The sequence below is a fragment of the Oncorhynchus clarkii genome, chromosome 9 (assembly GCF_045791955.1).
Source record: "Oncorhynchus clarkii lewisi isolate Uvic-CL-2024 chromosome 9, UVic_Ocla_1.0, whole genome shotgun sequence".
Taxonomy (NCBI): Eukaryota; Metazoa; Chordata; class Actinopteri; order Salmoniformes; family Salmonidae; genus Oncorhynchus; species Oncorhynchus clarkii.
In genome coordinates, this window is record NC_092155.1 from 75,593,968 (window position 1) to 75,608,286 (window position 14,319).

Below are 14,319 nucleotides of genomic sequence, written 5' to 3' on the forward strand. Positions count from 1 at the left end.
GCTATATAAAGGGTATTACGGTACAGAGTCAATGTGGAGGCTATATACAGGGTATTACGGTACAGAGTCAATGTGGAGGCTATATACAGGGGGTACCGGTACAGAGTCAATGTGGAGGCTATATACAGGGGGTACCGGTACAGAGTCAATGTGGATGCTATATACAGGGTATTACGGTACAGAGTCAATGTGGAGGCTATATACAGGGGTACTGGTACAGAGTCAATGTGGAGGCTATATACAGGGGGTACTGGTACAGAGTCAATGTGGAGACTATATACAGGGGGGTACTGGTACCGAGTCAATGTGGAGGCTATATACAGGGGGTACTGGTACAGAGTCAATGTGGAGGCTATATACAGGGAGTACTGGTACAGAGTCAATGTGAAGGCTACATACAGGGGGTACTGGTACAGAGTCAAGGTGGAGGCTATATACAGGGTATTACGGTACAGAGTCAATGTGGAGGCTATATACAGGGGTACTGGTACAGAGTCAATGTGGAGGCTATATACAGGGGGTACTGGTACAGAGTCAATGTGGAGGCTATATACAGGGGGTACTGGTACAGAGTCAATGTGGAGACTATATACAGGGGGGTACTGGTACCGAGTCAATGTGGAGGCTATATACAGGGGGTACTGGTACAGAGTCAATGTGGAGGCTATATACAGGGGGTACTGGTACAGAGTCAATGTGGAGGCTATATACAGGGAGTACTGGTACAGAGTCAATGTGAAGGCTACATACAGGGGGTACTGGTACAGAGTCAAGGTGGAGGCTATATACAGGGGGTACCGGTACAGAGTCAATGTGGAGGCTATATACAGGAGGTACCGGTACAGAGTCAATGTGGAGGCTATATACAGGGGGTACTGGTACAGAGTCAATGTGGAGGCTATATACAGGGAGTACTGGTACAGAGTCAATGTGAAGGCTACATACAGGGGGTACTGGTACAGAGTCAAGGTGGAGGCTATATACAGGGAGTACTGGTACAGAGTCAATGTGGAGGCTATATACAGGGGGTACCGGTACAGAGTCAATGTGGAGGCTATATACAGGGGGTACCGGTACAGAGTCAATGTGGAGGCTATATACAGGGGGTACCGGTACAGAGTCAATGTGGAGGCTATATACAGGGGGTACCGGTACAGAGTCAATGTGGAGGCTATATACAGGGGGTACCGGTACAGAGTCAATGTGGAGGCTATATACAGGGGGTACCGGTACAGAGTCAATGTGGAGGCTATATACAGGGGGTACCGGTACAGAGTCAATGTGGAGACTATATACAGGGGGTACCGGTACAGAGTCAATGTGGAGGCTATATACAGGGGTACTGGTACAGAGTCAATGTGGAGGCTATATACAGGGAGAATGTGGAGACTATATACAGGGGGTACCGGTACAGAGTCAATGTGGAGGCTATATACAGGGGGTACCGGTACAGAGTCAATGTGGAGACTATATACAGGGGGTACCGGTACAGAGTCAATGTGGAGGCTATATACAGGGGTACTGGTACAGAGTCAATGTGGAGGCTATATACAGGGAGAATGTGGAGACTATATACAGGGGGTACCGGTACAGAGTCAATGTGGAGGCTATATACAGGGGGTACCGGTACAGAGTCAATGTGGAGTCTATATACAGGGGGTACTGGTACAGAGTCAATGTGGAGGCTATATACAGGGGGTACTGGTACAGAGTCAATGTGGAGGCTATATACAGGGGTACTGGTACAGAGTCAATGTGGAGGCTATATACAGGGAGTACTGGTACAGAGTCAATGTGAAGGCTACATACAGGGGGTACTGGTACAGAGTCAGTGTGGAGGCTATATACAGGGGGTGCCGGTACAGAGTCAATGTGGAGGCTATATACAGGGGGTACCGGTACAGAGTCAATGTGGAGGCTATATACAGGGGGTACCGGTACAGAGTCAATGTGGAGACTATATACAGGGGGTACCGGTACAGAGTCAATGTGGAGGCTATATACAGGGGTACTGGTACAGAGTCAATGTGGAGGCTATATACAGGGAGAATGTGGAGACTATATACAGGGGGTACCGGTACAGAGTCAATGTGGAGGCTATATACAGGGGGTACCGGTACAGAGTCAATGTGGAGTCTATATACAGGGGGTACTGGTACAGAGTCAATGTGGAGGCTATATACAGGGGGTACTGGTACAGAGTCAATGTGGAGGCTATATACAGGGGTACTGGTACAGAGTCAATGTGGAGGCTATATACAGGGAGTACTGGTACAGAGTCAATGTGGAGGCTACATAAAGGGGGTACTGGTACAGAGTCAGTGTGTAGGCTATATACAGGGGGTACCGGTACAGAGTCAATGTGGAGGCTATATACAGGGGGTACCGGTACAGAGTCAATGTGGAGGCTATATACAGGGGGTACCGGTACAGAGTCAATGTGGAGACTATATACAGGGGGTACCGGTACAGAGTCAATGTGGAGGCTATATACAGGGGTACTGGTACAGAGTCAATGTGGAGGCTATATACAGGGAGAATGTGGAGACTATATACAGGGAGTACCGGTACAGAGTTAATGTGGAGGCTATATACAGGAGGTACCGGTACAGAGTCAATGTGGAGGCTATATACAGGGGGTACCGGTACAGAGTCAATGTGGAGGCTATATACAGGGGATACCGGTACAGAGTCAATGTGGAGACTATATACAGGGGGTACCGGTACAGAGTCAATGTGGAGGCTATATACAGGGGTACTGGTACAGAGTCAATGTGGAGGCTATATACAGGGAGAATGTGGAGACTATATACAGGGGGTACCGGTACAGAGTCAATGTGGAGGCTATATACAGGGGGTACCGGTACAGAGTCAATGTGGAGTCTATATACAGGGGGTACTGGTACAGAGTCAATGTGGAGGCTATATACAGGGGGTACTGGTACAGAGTCAATGTGGAGGCTATATACAGGGGTACTGGTACAGAGTCAATGTGGAGGCTATATACAGGGAGTACTGGTACAGAGTCAGTGTGGAGGCTATATACAGGGGGTACCGGTACAGAGTCAATGTGGAGGCTATATACAGGGGGTACCGGTACAGAGTCAATGTTGAGGCTATATACAGGGGGTACCGGTACAGAGTCAATGTGGAGACTATATACAGGGGGTACCGGTACAGAGTCAATGTGGAGGCTATATACAGGCTGAGATCGAAATCGAGATGGATATTGAATGTACATTATATTATATGAGCAAAGGGACTGAATTAATTTGTCATTGAGGGATGATAAAGCTCTATTGATTGATTAATTGATTGACTGAATGACCAAGTCCATAGGAGGTCACCTACCTTGACAGAGAGGGAATCCGTAGGTTCCAGAGCTGCAGGTGTCACACCTCTGTCCCACGACGTTGGGTAGACAGGTACACTGACCACTCACCTGGTCACAGCTACTGAACCTGGAGCCCTCAGCTGAGCACTGACAAGCTGAGGGAGGAGAGAGATATTAACACATTAGCATAGTAGCTGGGGAGACAGGAGAGAGAAGAGGGAGTTAGCCAGCTAGCATTTAGCTAGATTCAGACTTGAATTTAGTGACAGATTAGACAGGATAATAAATACATAACAACATGACAGATTAGACAGGGTAATAAACACATAACAACATGACAGATTAGACAGGGTAATAAATACATAACAACATGACAGATTAGACAGGGTAATAAACACATGACAGATTAGACAGGGTAATAAATACATAACAACATGACAGATTAGACAGGGTAATAAACACATAACAACATGACAGATTAGACAGGGTAATAAACACATAACAACATGACAGATTAGACAGGGTAATAAACACATAACAACATGACAGATTAGACAGGGTAATAAACACATAACATGACAGATTAGACAGGGTAATAAACATATGACAGATTAGACAGGGTAATAAACACATAACAACATGACAGATTAGACAGGGTAATAAACACATAACAACATGACAGATTAGACAGGGTAATAAACACATAACAACATGACAGATTAGACAGGGTAATAAACACATAACAACATGACAGATTAGACAGGGTAATAAACACATGACAGATTAGACAGGGTAATAAACACATGACAAATTGGACAGGGTAATAAACACATGACAGATTAGACAGGGTAATAAACACATAACAACATGACAGATTAGACAGGGTAATAAACACTAGACAGATTAGACAGGGTAATAAACACATGACAGATTAGACAGGGTAATAAACACATGACAGATTAGACAGGGTATTAAACACATACAACGCAAACGGCCGCCCATTGTTTAAGAAAGTGCCTTGGACATATTTAGAAATTAGTTTTAGATATTGAAGCAATCTGATTTTAACAACCAATCAGGCTTTGAGATGTCGTCTGAACTCGGACAACTTACGCGTGCAGCTGGGGAAGCCGTAGAAACCAGGAGCACACTGGTCACAGGCGGCGCCGCTGTAGTTGGGTCTGCAGTGGCAGTGACCCGACACACTGCAGCTGGAGCCCAGGGAGGTGCGAGGATCACAGGTGCACACTGGGTAAACAGGAAGTGACAACATTAGATAGTGGCCGTGTTCTGCTCTGTCGCTATTCACCAACTGAGCAGACTGACCGGTCGACAAATAATGATGAGTTATTTAAGAGGTGATTTGTCTTCTGTCTACGAATGCCTTGTAGTCTCAAACATCACCAAACTGTTTTGATAGAGAGTTCAGACACCTGTGTGTAGTTGTGGTGTCTGGTGTGTGTAGCTGGGGTTTCTAGTGTGTGTAGTTGGGGTTTCTAGTGTGTGTAGTTGGGGTGTGTGGTGTGTGTAGTTGGGGTGTCTGGTGTGTGTAGTTGGGGTGTCTGGTGTGTGTAGTTGGGATGTCTAGTGTGTGTAGTTGCGGGGGTGTAGTTGGGGTGTCTGGTGTGTGTAGTTGGGGTGTCTAGTGTGTGTTGTTGTGGTGTCTGTAGTTGTGATGTCTGGTGTTTGTGTAGTTGTGGTTTCTGGTGTCTGTAGTTGTGGTTTCTGGTGTGTGTAGTTGTGGTTTCTGGTGTGTGTGTTGATGTGGTGTGTGTAGTTGTGGTGTCTGGTGTGTGTAGTTGGGGTGTCTGATGTGTGTAGTTGGGGTGTCTGGTGTGTGTAGTTGGGGTGTCTGGTGTGTGTGTTGATGTAGTGTATGTAGTTGTGGTGTCTGGTGTGTGTAGTTGTGGTGTCTGGTGTGTGTAGTTGTGGTGTCTGGTGTGTGTGTTGATGTAGTGTGTGTAGTTGTGGTTTCTGGTATGTGTAGTTGTGGTGCCTGGTGTGTGTGTAGATGCGGTGTGTGTAGTTGATGAGTGTGGTATGTGTAGATTTGATGTGTGTAGATGTGGTGTGTGTAGTTTCGGTGTGTGTAGTTGATGAGCGTGGTATGTGTAGATTTGATGTGTGTAGATGTGGTGTGTGTAGGTGTGGTATGTGTAGTTGATGAGCGTGGTATGTGTAGATTTGATGTGTGTAGATGTGGTGTGTGTAGTTTCGGTGTGTGTAGTTGATGAGCGTGGTATGTGTAGTTTGGTGTGTGTAGATGTGGTGTGTGTAGGTGTGGTGTGTGTAGATTTGATGTGTGTAGATTTGATGTGTGTAGATGCAGTGTGTGTAGGTGTGGTGTGTGTAGTTGATGAGTGTGGTATGTGTAGTTTGGTGTGTGTAGTTTCGGTGTGTGTAGTTTTGGTGTGTGTAGTTTCGGTGTGTGTAGTTGATGAGCGTGGCGTGTGGTCCAGTCAGCGGTCAGTACCTTGGCAGTTGGGGTAGGAGTGGAAGCCTGATCTACACTGCTCACATCGCGGTCCCTGGAACTCTGGATGACACACACACCGTCCAGACCAATCACAGCCCTCTGGGAGGGAACCCACGCTGCTACAGCCACACACTGACGGAGGGGAAAGACAAACAGAGTTTGTGTGACAACATTTATGAACTTTTATTGTAATTCCAATTCCAGAAACAATTCACTCAACAGGCAAGCGGTCCTGAGCCAGTAATGAGCTGTATATCAGTATTGAGCTGTATATCCGTATTGAGCTGTATATCCATGGTCCTGTGTGTTGTGTCAGTATTGATCTGTATATCAGTATTGATCTGTATATCAGTATTGAGCTGTATATACATGGTCCTGTCTGTATATCAGTATTGTGCTGTATATCAGTATTGAGCTGTATATCCATGGTCCTGTCTGTATATCAGTATTGAGCTGTATATCAGTATTGAGCTGTATATCCATGGTCCTGTCTGTATATCAGTATTGATCTGTATATCAGTATTGAGCTGTATATCAGTATTGAGCTGTATATCCATGGTCCTGTCTGTTGTGTCAATATTGAGCTGTATATCAGTATTGAACTGTATATCCATGGTCCTGTCTGTATATCAGTATTGAGCTGTATATCCGTGGTCCTGTCTGTATATCGGTATTGAGCTGTATATCAGTATTGAGCTGTATATCCATGGTCCTGTGTGTTGTGTCAGTATTGAGCTGTATATCAGTATTGAGCTGTATATCAGTATTGAGCTCTATATCAGTATTGAGCTGTATATCAGTATTGAGCTCTATATCAGTATTGAGCTGTATATCCATGGTCCTGTGTGTTGTGTCAGTATTGAGCTGTATATCCATGGTCCTGTGTGTTGTGTCAGTATTGAGCTGTATATCAGTATTGAGCTGTATATCCATGGTCCTGTCTGTTGTGTCAGTATTGAGCTGTATATCCATGGTCCTGTCTGTTGTGTCAGTATTGAGCTGTATATCAGTATTGAGCTGTATATCAGTATTGAGCTGTATATCCATGGTCCTGTCTGTTGTGTCAGTATTGAGCTGTATATCCATGGTCCTGTCTGTTGTGTCAGTATTGAGCTGTATATCAGTATTGAGCTGTATATCAGTATTGAGCTGTATATCCATGGTCCTGTCTGTATATCAGTATTGAGCTGTATATCCGTATTGAGCTGTATATCCATGGTCCTGTCTGTATATCAGTATTGAGCTGTATATCAGTATTGAGCTGTATATCCATGGTCCTGTCTGTATATCAGTATTGAGCTGTATATCAGTATTGAGCTGTATATTCATGGTCCTGTCTGTTGTGTCAGCTTTCTGAAGAGACAGACATTTAGCAGACAATGTTTTTTGGAGCCAATGTTTGGCAGACAGACAATCACTTTGGCACAGTGGGTAACAATGTGTTGGCAGATACTCACGTCGGCAGAGGGGGTAGTTGAAGTAGCCAGGAGCACACTGGTCACATGAGTAGCCCTGGAAGCCTTGGTGACACTGGCACTGCCCGGTCAGCGTATCACACCTACCACCCTGGCACCCCGCGCCTGAGCACCGACATGCTGGCGGAGGACAGGGCACACTGGGGTCATTACACAACGAACAAGTGTGTTTGTGTTTGTTTGTGGGGCTGGGGAGTATGAGCATGCCTGACAGTGTATAACGTTATCTAGTGTATATCTCTGTGTGAGGGTTAGTTATAGCTCTGTGTGTAGTTATCTAGTGTATATATCTGTGTGTAGTTAGTGTATATCTCTGTGTGTAGTTATCTAGTGTATACAGTGCCTTGCGAAAGTATTCGGCCCCCTTGAACTTTGCGACCTTTTGCCACATTTCAGGCTTCAAACATAAAGATATAAAACTGTATTTTTTTGTGAAGAATAAACAACAAGTGGGACACAATCATGAAGTGGAACGACATTTATTGGATATTTCAAACTTTTTTAACAAATCAAAAACTGAAAAAGTGGGCGTGCAAAATTATTCAGCCCCTTTACTTTCAGTGCAGCAAACTCTCTCCAGAAGTTCAGTGAGGATCTCTGAATGATCCAATGTTGACCTAAATGACTAATGATGATAAATACAATCCACCTGTGTGTAATCAAGTCTCCGTATGAATGCACCTGCACTGTGATAGTCTCAGAGGTCCGTTAAAAGCGCAGAGAGCATCATGAAAAACAAGGAACACACCAGGCAGGTCCGAGATACTGTTGTGAAGAAGTTTAAAGCCGGATTTGGATACAAAAAGATTTCCCAAGCTTTAAACATCCCAAGGAGCACTGTGCAAGCGATAATATTGAAATGGAAGGAGTATCAGACCACTGCAAATCTACCAAGACCTGGCCGTCCCTCTAAACTTTCAGCTCATACAAGGAGAAGACTGATCAGAGATGCAGCCAAGAGGCCCATGATCACTCTGGATGAACTGCAGAGATCTACAGCTGAGGTGGGAGACTGTCCATAGGACAACAATCAGTCGTATATTGCACAAATCTGGCCTTTATGGAAGAGTGGCAAGAAGAAAGCCATTTCTTAAAGATATCCATAAAAAGTGTCGTTTAAAGTTTGCCACAAGCCACCTGGGAGACACACCAAACATGTGGAAGAAGGTGCTCTGGTCAGATGAAACCAAAATTGAACTTTTTGGCAACAATGCAAAACGTTATGTTTGGCGTAAAAGCAACACAGCTGAACACACCATCCCCACTGTCAAACATGGTGGTGGCAGCATCATGGTTTGGGCCTGCTTTTCTTCAGCAGGGACAGGGAAGATGGTTCAAATTGATGGGAAGATGGATGGAGCCAAATACAGGACCATTCTGGAAGAAAACCTGATGGAGTCTGCAAAAGACCTGAGACTGGGACAGAGATTTGTCTTCCAACAAGACAATGATCCAAAACATAAAGCAAAATCTACAATGGAATGGTTCAAAAATAAACATATCCAGGTGTTAGAATGGCCAAGTCAAAGTCCAGACCTGAATCCAATCGAGAATCTGTGGAAAGAACTGAAAACTGCTGTTCACAAATGCTCTCCATCCAACCTCACTGAGCTCGAGCTGTTTTGCAAGGAGGAATGGTTTCCCATTCCAGAATGGTTTCCCAATTTCAGTCTCTCGATGTGCAAAACTGATAGAGACATACCCCAAACGACTTACAGCTGTAATCGCAGCAAAAGGTGGCGCTACAAAGTATTAACTTAAGGGGGCTGAATAATTTTGCACACCCAATTTTTCAGTTTTTGATTTGTTAAAGTTTGAAATATCCAATAAATGTCGTTCCACTTCATGATTGTGTCCCACTTGTTGTTGATTCTTCACAAAAAAATACAGTTTTATATCTTTATGTTTGAAGCCTGAAATGTGGCAAAAGGTCGCAAAGTTCAAGGGGGCCGAATACTTTCGCAAGGCACTGTATATATGTGTGTAGTTAGTGTATATCACTGTGTGTAGTTATCTAGTGTATATCTCTATGTGTAGTTATCTAGTGTATAGTCTCGCTGGGTATAGTCTCTCTGGGTGGTATCTAGTGTATAGTCTCGCTGGGTGGTATCTAGTGTATAGTCTCTCCGGGTGGTATCTAGTGTATAATCTCTCTGGGTGGTATCTAGTGTATAGTCTCTCTGGGTGGTATCTAGTGTATAGTCTCTCTGGGTGGTATCTAGTGTATAGTCTCTCTGGATGGTATCTAGTGTATAGTCTCTCTGGGTGGTGTCTAGTGTATAGTCTCTCTGGGTGGTATCTAGTGTATATCGCTGGGTGGTGTCTAGTGTATAGTCTCTCTGGGTGGTATCTAGTGTATGGTCTCTCTGGGTGGTATCTAGTGTATAGTCTCTCTGGGTGGTATCTAGTGTATAGTCTCTCTGGGTGGTATCTAGTGTATAGTCTCTATGGGTGGTATCTAGTGTATATCTCTGGGTGGTATCTAGTGTATAGTCTCTCTGGGTGGTATCTAGTGTATAGTCTCTCTGGGTGGTATCTAGTGTATAGTCTCTCTGGGTGGTATCTAGTGTATAATCTCTCTGGGTGGTATCTAGTGTATAGTCTCTCTGGGTGGTATATAGTGTATAGTCTATATGGGTGGTGTCTAGTGTATAGTCTCTCTGGGTGGTATCTAGTGTATAATCTCTCTGGGTGGTATCTAGTGTATAGTCTCTCTGGGTGGTATCTAGTGTATATCGCTGGGTGGTGTCTAGTGTATAGTCTCTCTGGGTGGTATCTAGTGTATAGTCTCTCTGGGTGGTATCTAGTGTATAGTCTCTCTGGGTGGTATCTAGTGTATAGTCTCTCTGGGTGGTATCTAGTGTATAGTCTCTCTGGGTGGTATCTAGTGTATAGTCTCTCTGGGTGGTATCTAGTGTATAGTCTCTCTGGGTGGTATCTAGTGTATAGTCTCTCTGGGTGGTATCTTACCCTGGCAGTTGAGTCCGTAGTACCCTGGGACACAGACGTCACAGTGTTCCCCAGTGTAGCCGGGTTTGCAGATACAGGTGCGGGTACGTGGATCAGGGCGGCAGGAGTTTCCCTCCGTCCCAGCAGCACTGCACTCACAGTCTACACAGAGACAGAGACAGAGACACATACTGTTACTGTAGCCAAGGATAGACTTGACTTTGTTTGCTTCTGCTAATCCCGTCCCCCCCATTGCCTATCTCATCAATCCAATAGGGTTTGACGGTCCAACACAAGTAGAGACGTGTACAACGCGGAGAAAATGATTGGTTATAATAACACATGATACCACAGATGGAGAAACATTTATCTTGTCTTACTCCGGCGGTATGAATTGTACTACACGTTTTGAATAAATTGAAGAAATAAAATATATATTTGAAAGACTTACTGATGATTTCTCCGGCAGGTTTAGCTTCTCTGTTGCTATTGTTGTTGTTGAGGTAGGTTGCTATGGCTGACAGAAACACGCATTAGACAAGTTATAGCAGTAGTCCCCTTGAGAGAGAGTTCTTATCGATCCTGGGCTGCTGTAAAGCTCTAGGATCTGTTTCCCAAACAGAGATAATTTAGTCCTGAACTAAACAGCTATTTCAATAGACATTCTCCACTGAGAATGATTTTTGTTGTTGTCCAGGACTAGGTTAAATCTGTGTCCAGGGAAACTGTCCCTCACTGGTCACCCCCAAAGCCAATTCCTCCTTTGGTCGTCTTTCCTTCCAGTTCTCTGCTGCCAATGACTGGAATGAACTGCAAAAATCTCTGAAGCTGGAGACTCATATCTCCCTCACTAGCTTTAAGCGCAAGCTGTCAGAGCAGCTCACAGATCGTTGCACCTGTACATAGCCCATCTGTAAATAGCCCATCCAACTACCTCATCCCCATACTGTATTTATTTATTTATCTTTCTCCTTTGCACCCCAGTATCTCTACTTGAACATTCATCTTCTGCACATCTACCATTCCAGTGTTTAATTGCTATATTGTAATTACTTCGCCACCATGGCCTATTTATTGCCTTAACTCCCTTAACTTACCTAATTTGCACTTACTGGATATAGACTTTTTGTTTTCTTTAGTTCTACTGTATTATTGACTGTATGTTTTGTTCATTCCATGTGTAACTCTGTGTTGTTGTATGTGTCGAACTGCAATGCTTTATCTTGGCCAGGTCGCAGTTGCAAATGAGAACTTGTTCTCAACTAGCCTACCTGGTTAAATAAAGGTGTTCTCAACTAGCCTACCTGGTTAAATAAAGGTGTTCTCAACTAGCCTACCTGGTTAAATAAAGGTGTTCTCAACTAGCCTACCTGGTTAAATAAAGGTGTTCTCAACTAGCCTACCTGGTTAAATAAAGGTGTTCTCAACTAGCCTACCTGGTTAAATAAAGGTGTTCTCCACTAGCCTACCTGGTTAAATAAAGGTGTTCTCAACTAGCCTACCTGGTTAAATAAAGGTGTTCTCAACTAGCCTACCTGGTTAAATAAAGGTGTTCTCAACTAGCCTACCTGGTTAAATAAAGGTGTTCTCAACTAGCCTACCTGGTTAAATAAAGGTGTTCTCAACTAGCCTACCTGGTTAAATAAAGGTGTTCTCAACTAGCCTATCTGGTTAAATAAAGGTGTTCTCAACTGGCCTACCTGGTTAAATAAAGGTGTTCTCAACTAGCCTACTTGGTTAAATAAAGGTGTTCTCAACTGGCCTACCTGGTTAAATAAAGGTGTTCTCAACTAGCCTACCTGGTTAAATAAAGGTGTTCTCAACTAGCCTACCTGGTTAAATAAAGGTGTTCTCAACTGGCCTACCTGGTTAAATAAAGGTGTTCTCAACTAGCCTACCTGGTTAAATAAAGGTGTTCTCAACTAGCCTACCTGGTTAAATAAAGGTGTTCTCAACTGGCCTACCTGGTTAAATAAAGGTGTTCTCAACTGGCCTACCTGGTTAAATAAAGGTGTTCTCAACTAGCCTACCTGGTTAAATAAAGGTGTTCTCAACTAGCCTACCTGGTTAAATAAAGGTGTTCTCAACTGGCCTACCTGGTTAAATAAAGGTGTTCTCAACTAGCCTACCTGGTTAAATAAAGTTGAAATAAAATCAAAAACACTACTTCCTGTTTATGCTCTACAACTTTGTACCCAAAGACCTATTTTATGAGAACCATAACAATTATTTTTTTATTCTGGATACTTACAGTAGCAGTCTGGGAAGTTAATGTATCCCTCAGCACAGGAGTCACAGTTCTCTCCGGTGTAGTTGGGTTTACAGTAACAACGACCTGTCAGATCCTCACAGGTACCATCTGTGAACTCTGACCGGCACACACAGGCTGCAGAGAGGAGGAGGAGGAGGAGGAGGAGGAGGAAGAGGAGGAGGAGGAGGAGGAAGTGGAGGTGGAGGAGGAGGAGGAGGAGGAGGAGGAGGAGGAGGAGGAGGAGGAGGAAGGGGAAGGGGAGGAGGAGGAGAAGGAGGAGGAAGAGGAGGAAGATGAGGAAGAGGAGGAAGATGAGGAGAAGGATGAGGAAGAGGAGGTGAACGAAGACAATCAACTCTATTAATCTGCTGTCAAGTAACAAACATCACTTGTAAGAAACATTATCATCAAGACCCACAGTTCAGCTATAACACGATTTTCTTTCCACATAAGTGGCTAATTAAATAATATCTTTCAAACACACCAATCAACATCTATTTTAGTTTGAATATAAACTGTCACTCACGGGAGCAGGCCAATGGGGAGTCCAGGGGATGGTCAGGTGATCTGTAGTAGGTGAGGATACAGCGCTCACAGTTGACACCAGTGGTGTGATGCTGGCAGTGGAAAGCAAGATACAATGAGTCAATGACATACAACACAGGATTACAATGAGTTAATGACATACAACACAGGATTACAATGAGTCGATGACATACAACACAGGATTACAATGAGTCAATGACATACAACACAGGACTACAATGAGTCAATGACATACAACACAGGATTACAATGAGTCAATGACATACAACACAGGACTACAATGAGTCAATGACATACAACACAGGATTACAATGAGTCAATGACATACAACACAGGATTAGAATGAATTGATGACATACAACACAGGAATACAATGAGTCAATGACATACAACACAGGACTACAATGAGTCAATGACATACAACACAGGATTACAATGAGTCGATGACATACAACACAGGATTACAATGAGTCGATGACATACAACACAGGATTACAATGAATCGATGACATACAACACAGGAATACAATGAATCGATGACATACAACACAGGAATACAATGAGTCAATGACATACAACACAGGATTACAATGAGTCAATGGCATACAACACAGGATTAGAATGAGTCGATGACATACAACACAGGATTAGAATGAGTCAATGACATACAACACAGGACTACAATGAGACAATGACATACAACACAGGATTACAATGAGTCGATGACATACAACACAGGACTACAATGAGTCAATGACATACAACACAGGAATACAATGAGACAATGACATACAACACAGGATTACAATGAGTCGATGACATACAACACAGGATTAGAATGAGTCAATGACATACAACACAGGACTACAATGAGTCAATGACATACAACACAGGATTAGAATGAGTCAATGACATACAACACAGGATTAGAATGAGTCAATGACATACAACACAGGACTACAATGAGTCAATGACATACAACACAGGACTACAATGAGTCAATGACATACAACACAGGATTAGAATGAGTCAATGACATACAACACAGGACTACAATGAGTCAATGACATACAACACAGGATTAGAATGAGTCAATGACATACAACACAGGATTACAATGAGTCAATGACATTCAACACAGGATTACAATGAGTCAATGACATACAACACAGGATTACAATGAGTCAATGACATACAACACAGGACTACAATGAGTCGATGACATACAACACAGGATTACAATGAGTCGATGACATACAACACAGGATTACAATGAGTCGATGGCATA

The 14,319-nt window shown here is 43.6% G+C and overlaps 1 protein-coding gene across 1 annotated transcript in view; it reads right to left on the reverse strand.

Moving 5' to 3' along the window:
• LOC139416955 (laminin subunit alpha-5-like) overlaps nucleotides 1-14,319 on the reverse strand; it is a 250,153-nt gene that overhangs the window by 130,606 nt on the left and 105,228 nt on the right. The window contains exons 9-16 of the mRNA XM_071166167.1: nucleotides 13,012-13,102; nucleotides 12,486-12,620; nucleotides 10,686-10,751; nucleotides 10,256-10,396; nucleotides 7,268-7,405; nucleotides 5,808-5,942; nucleotides 4,448-4,582; nucleotides 3,352-3,489 (exon numbers count right to left, since the gene is read on the reverse strand). Of these exons, the coding sequence (XP_071022268.1) occupies nucleotides 3,352-3,489; nucleotides 4,448-4,582; nucleotides 5,808-5,942; nucleotides 7,268-7,405; nucleotides 10,256-10,396; nucleotides 10,686-10,751; nucleotides 12,486-12,620; nucleotides 13,012-13,102 (979 nt within the window). The remainder of the gene's footprint in view (nucleotides 1-3,351; nucleotides 3,490-4,447; nucleotides 4,583-5,807; nucleotides 5,943-7,267; nucleotides 7,406-10,255; nucleotides 10,397-10,685; nucleotides 10,752-12,485; nucleotides 12,621-13,011; nucleotides 13,103-14,319) is intronic.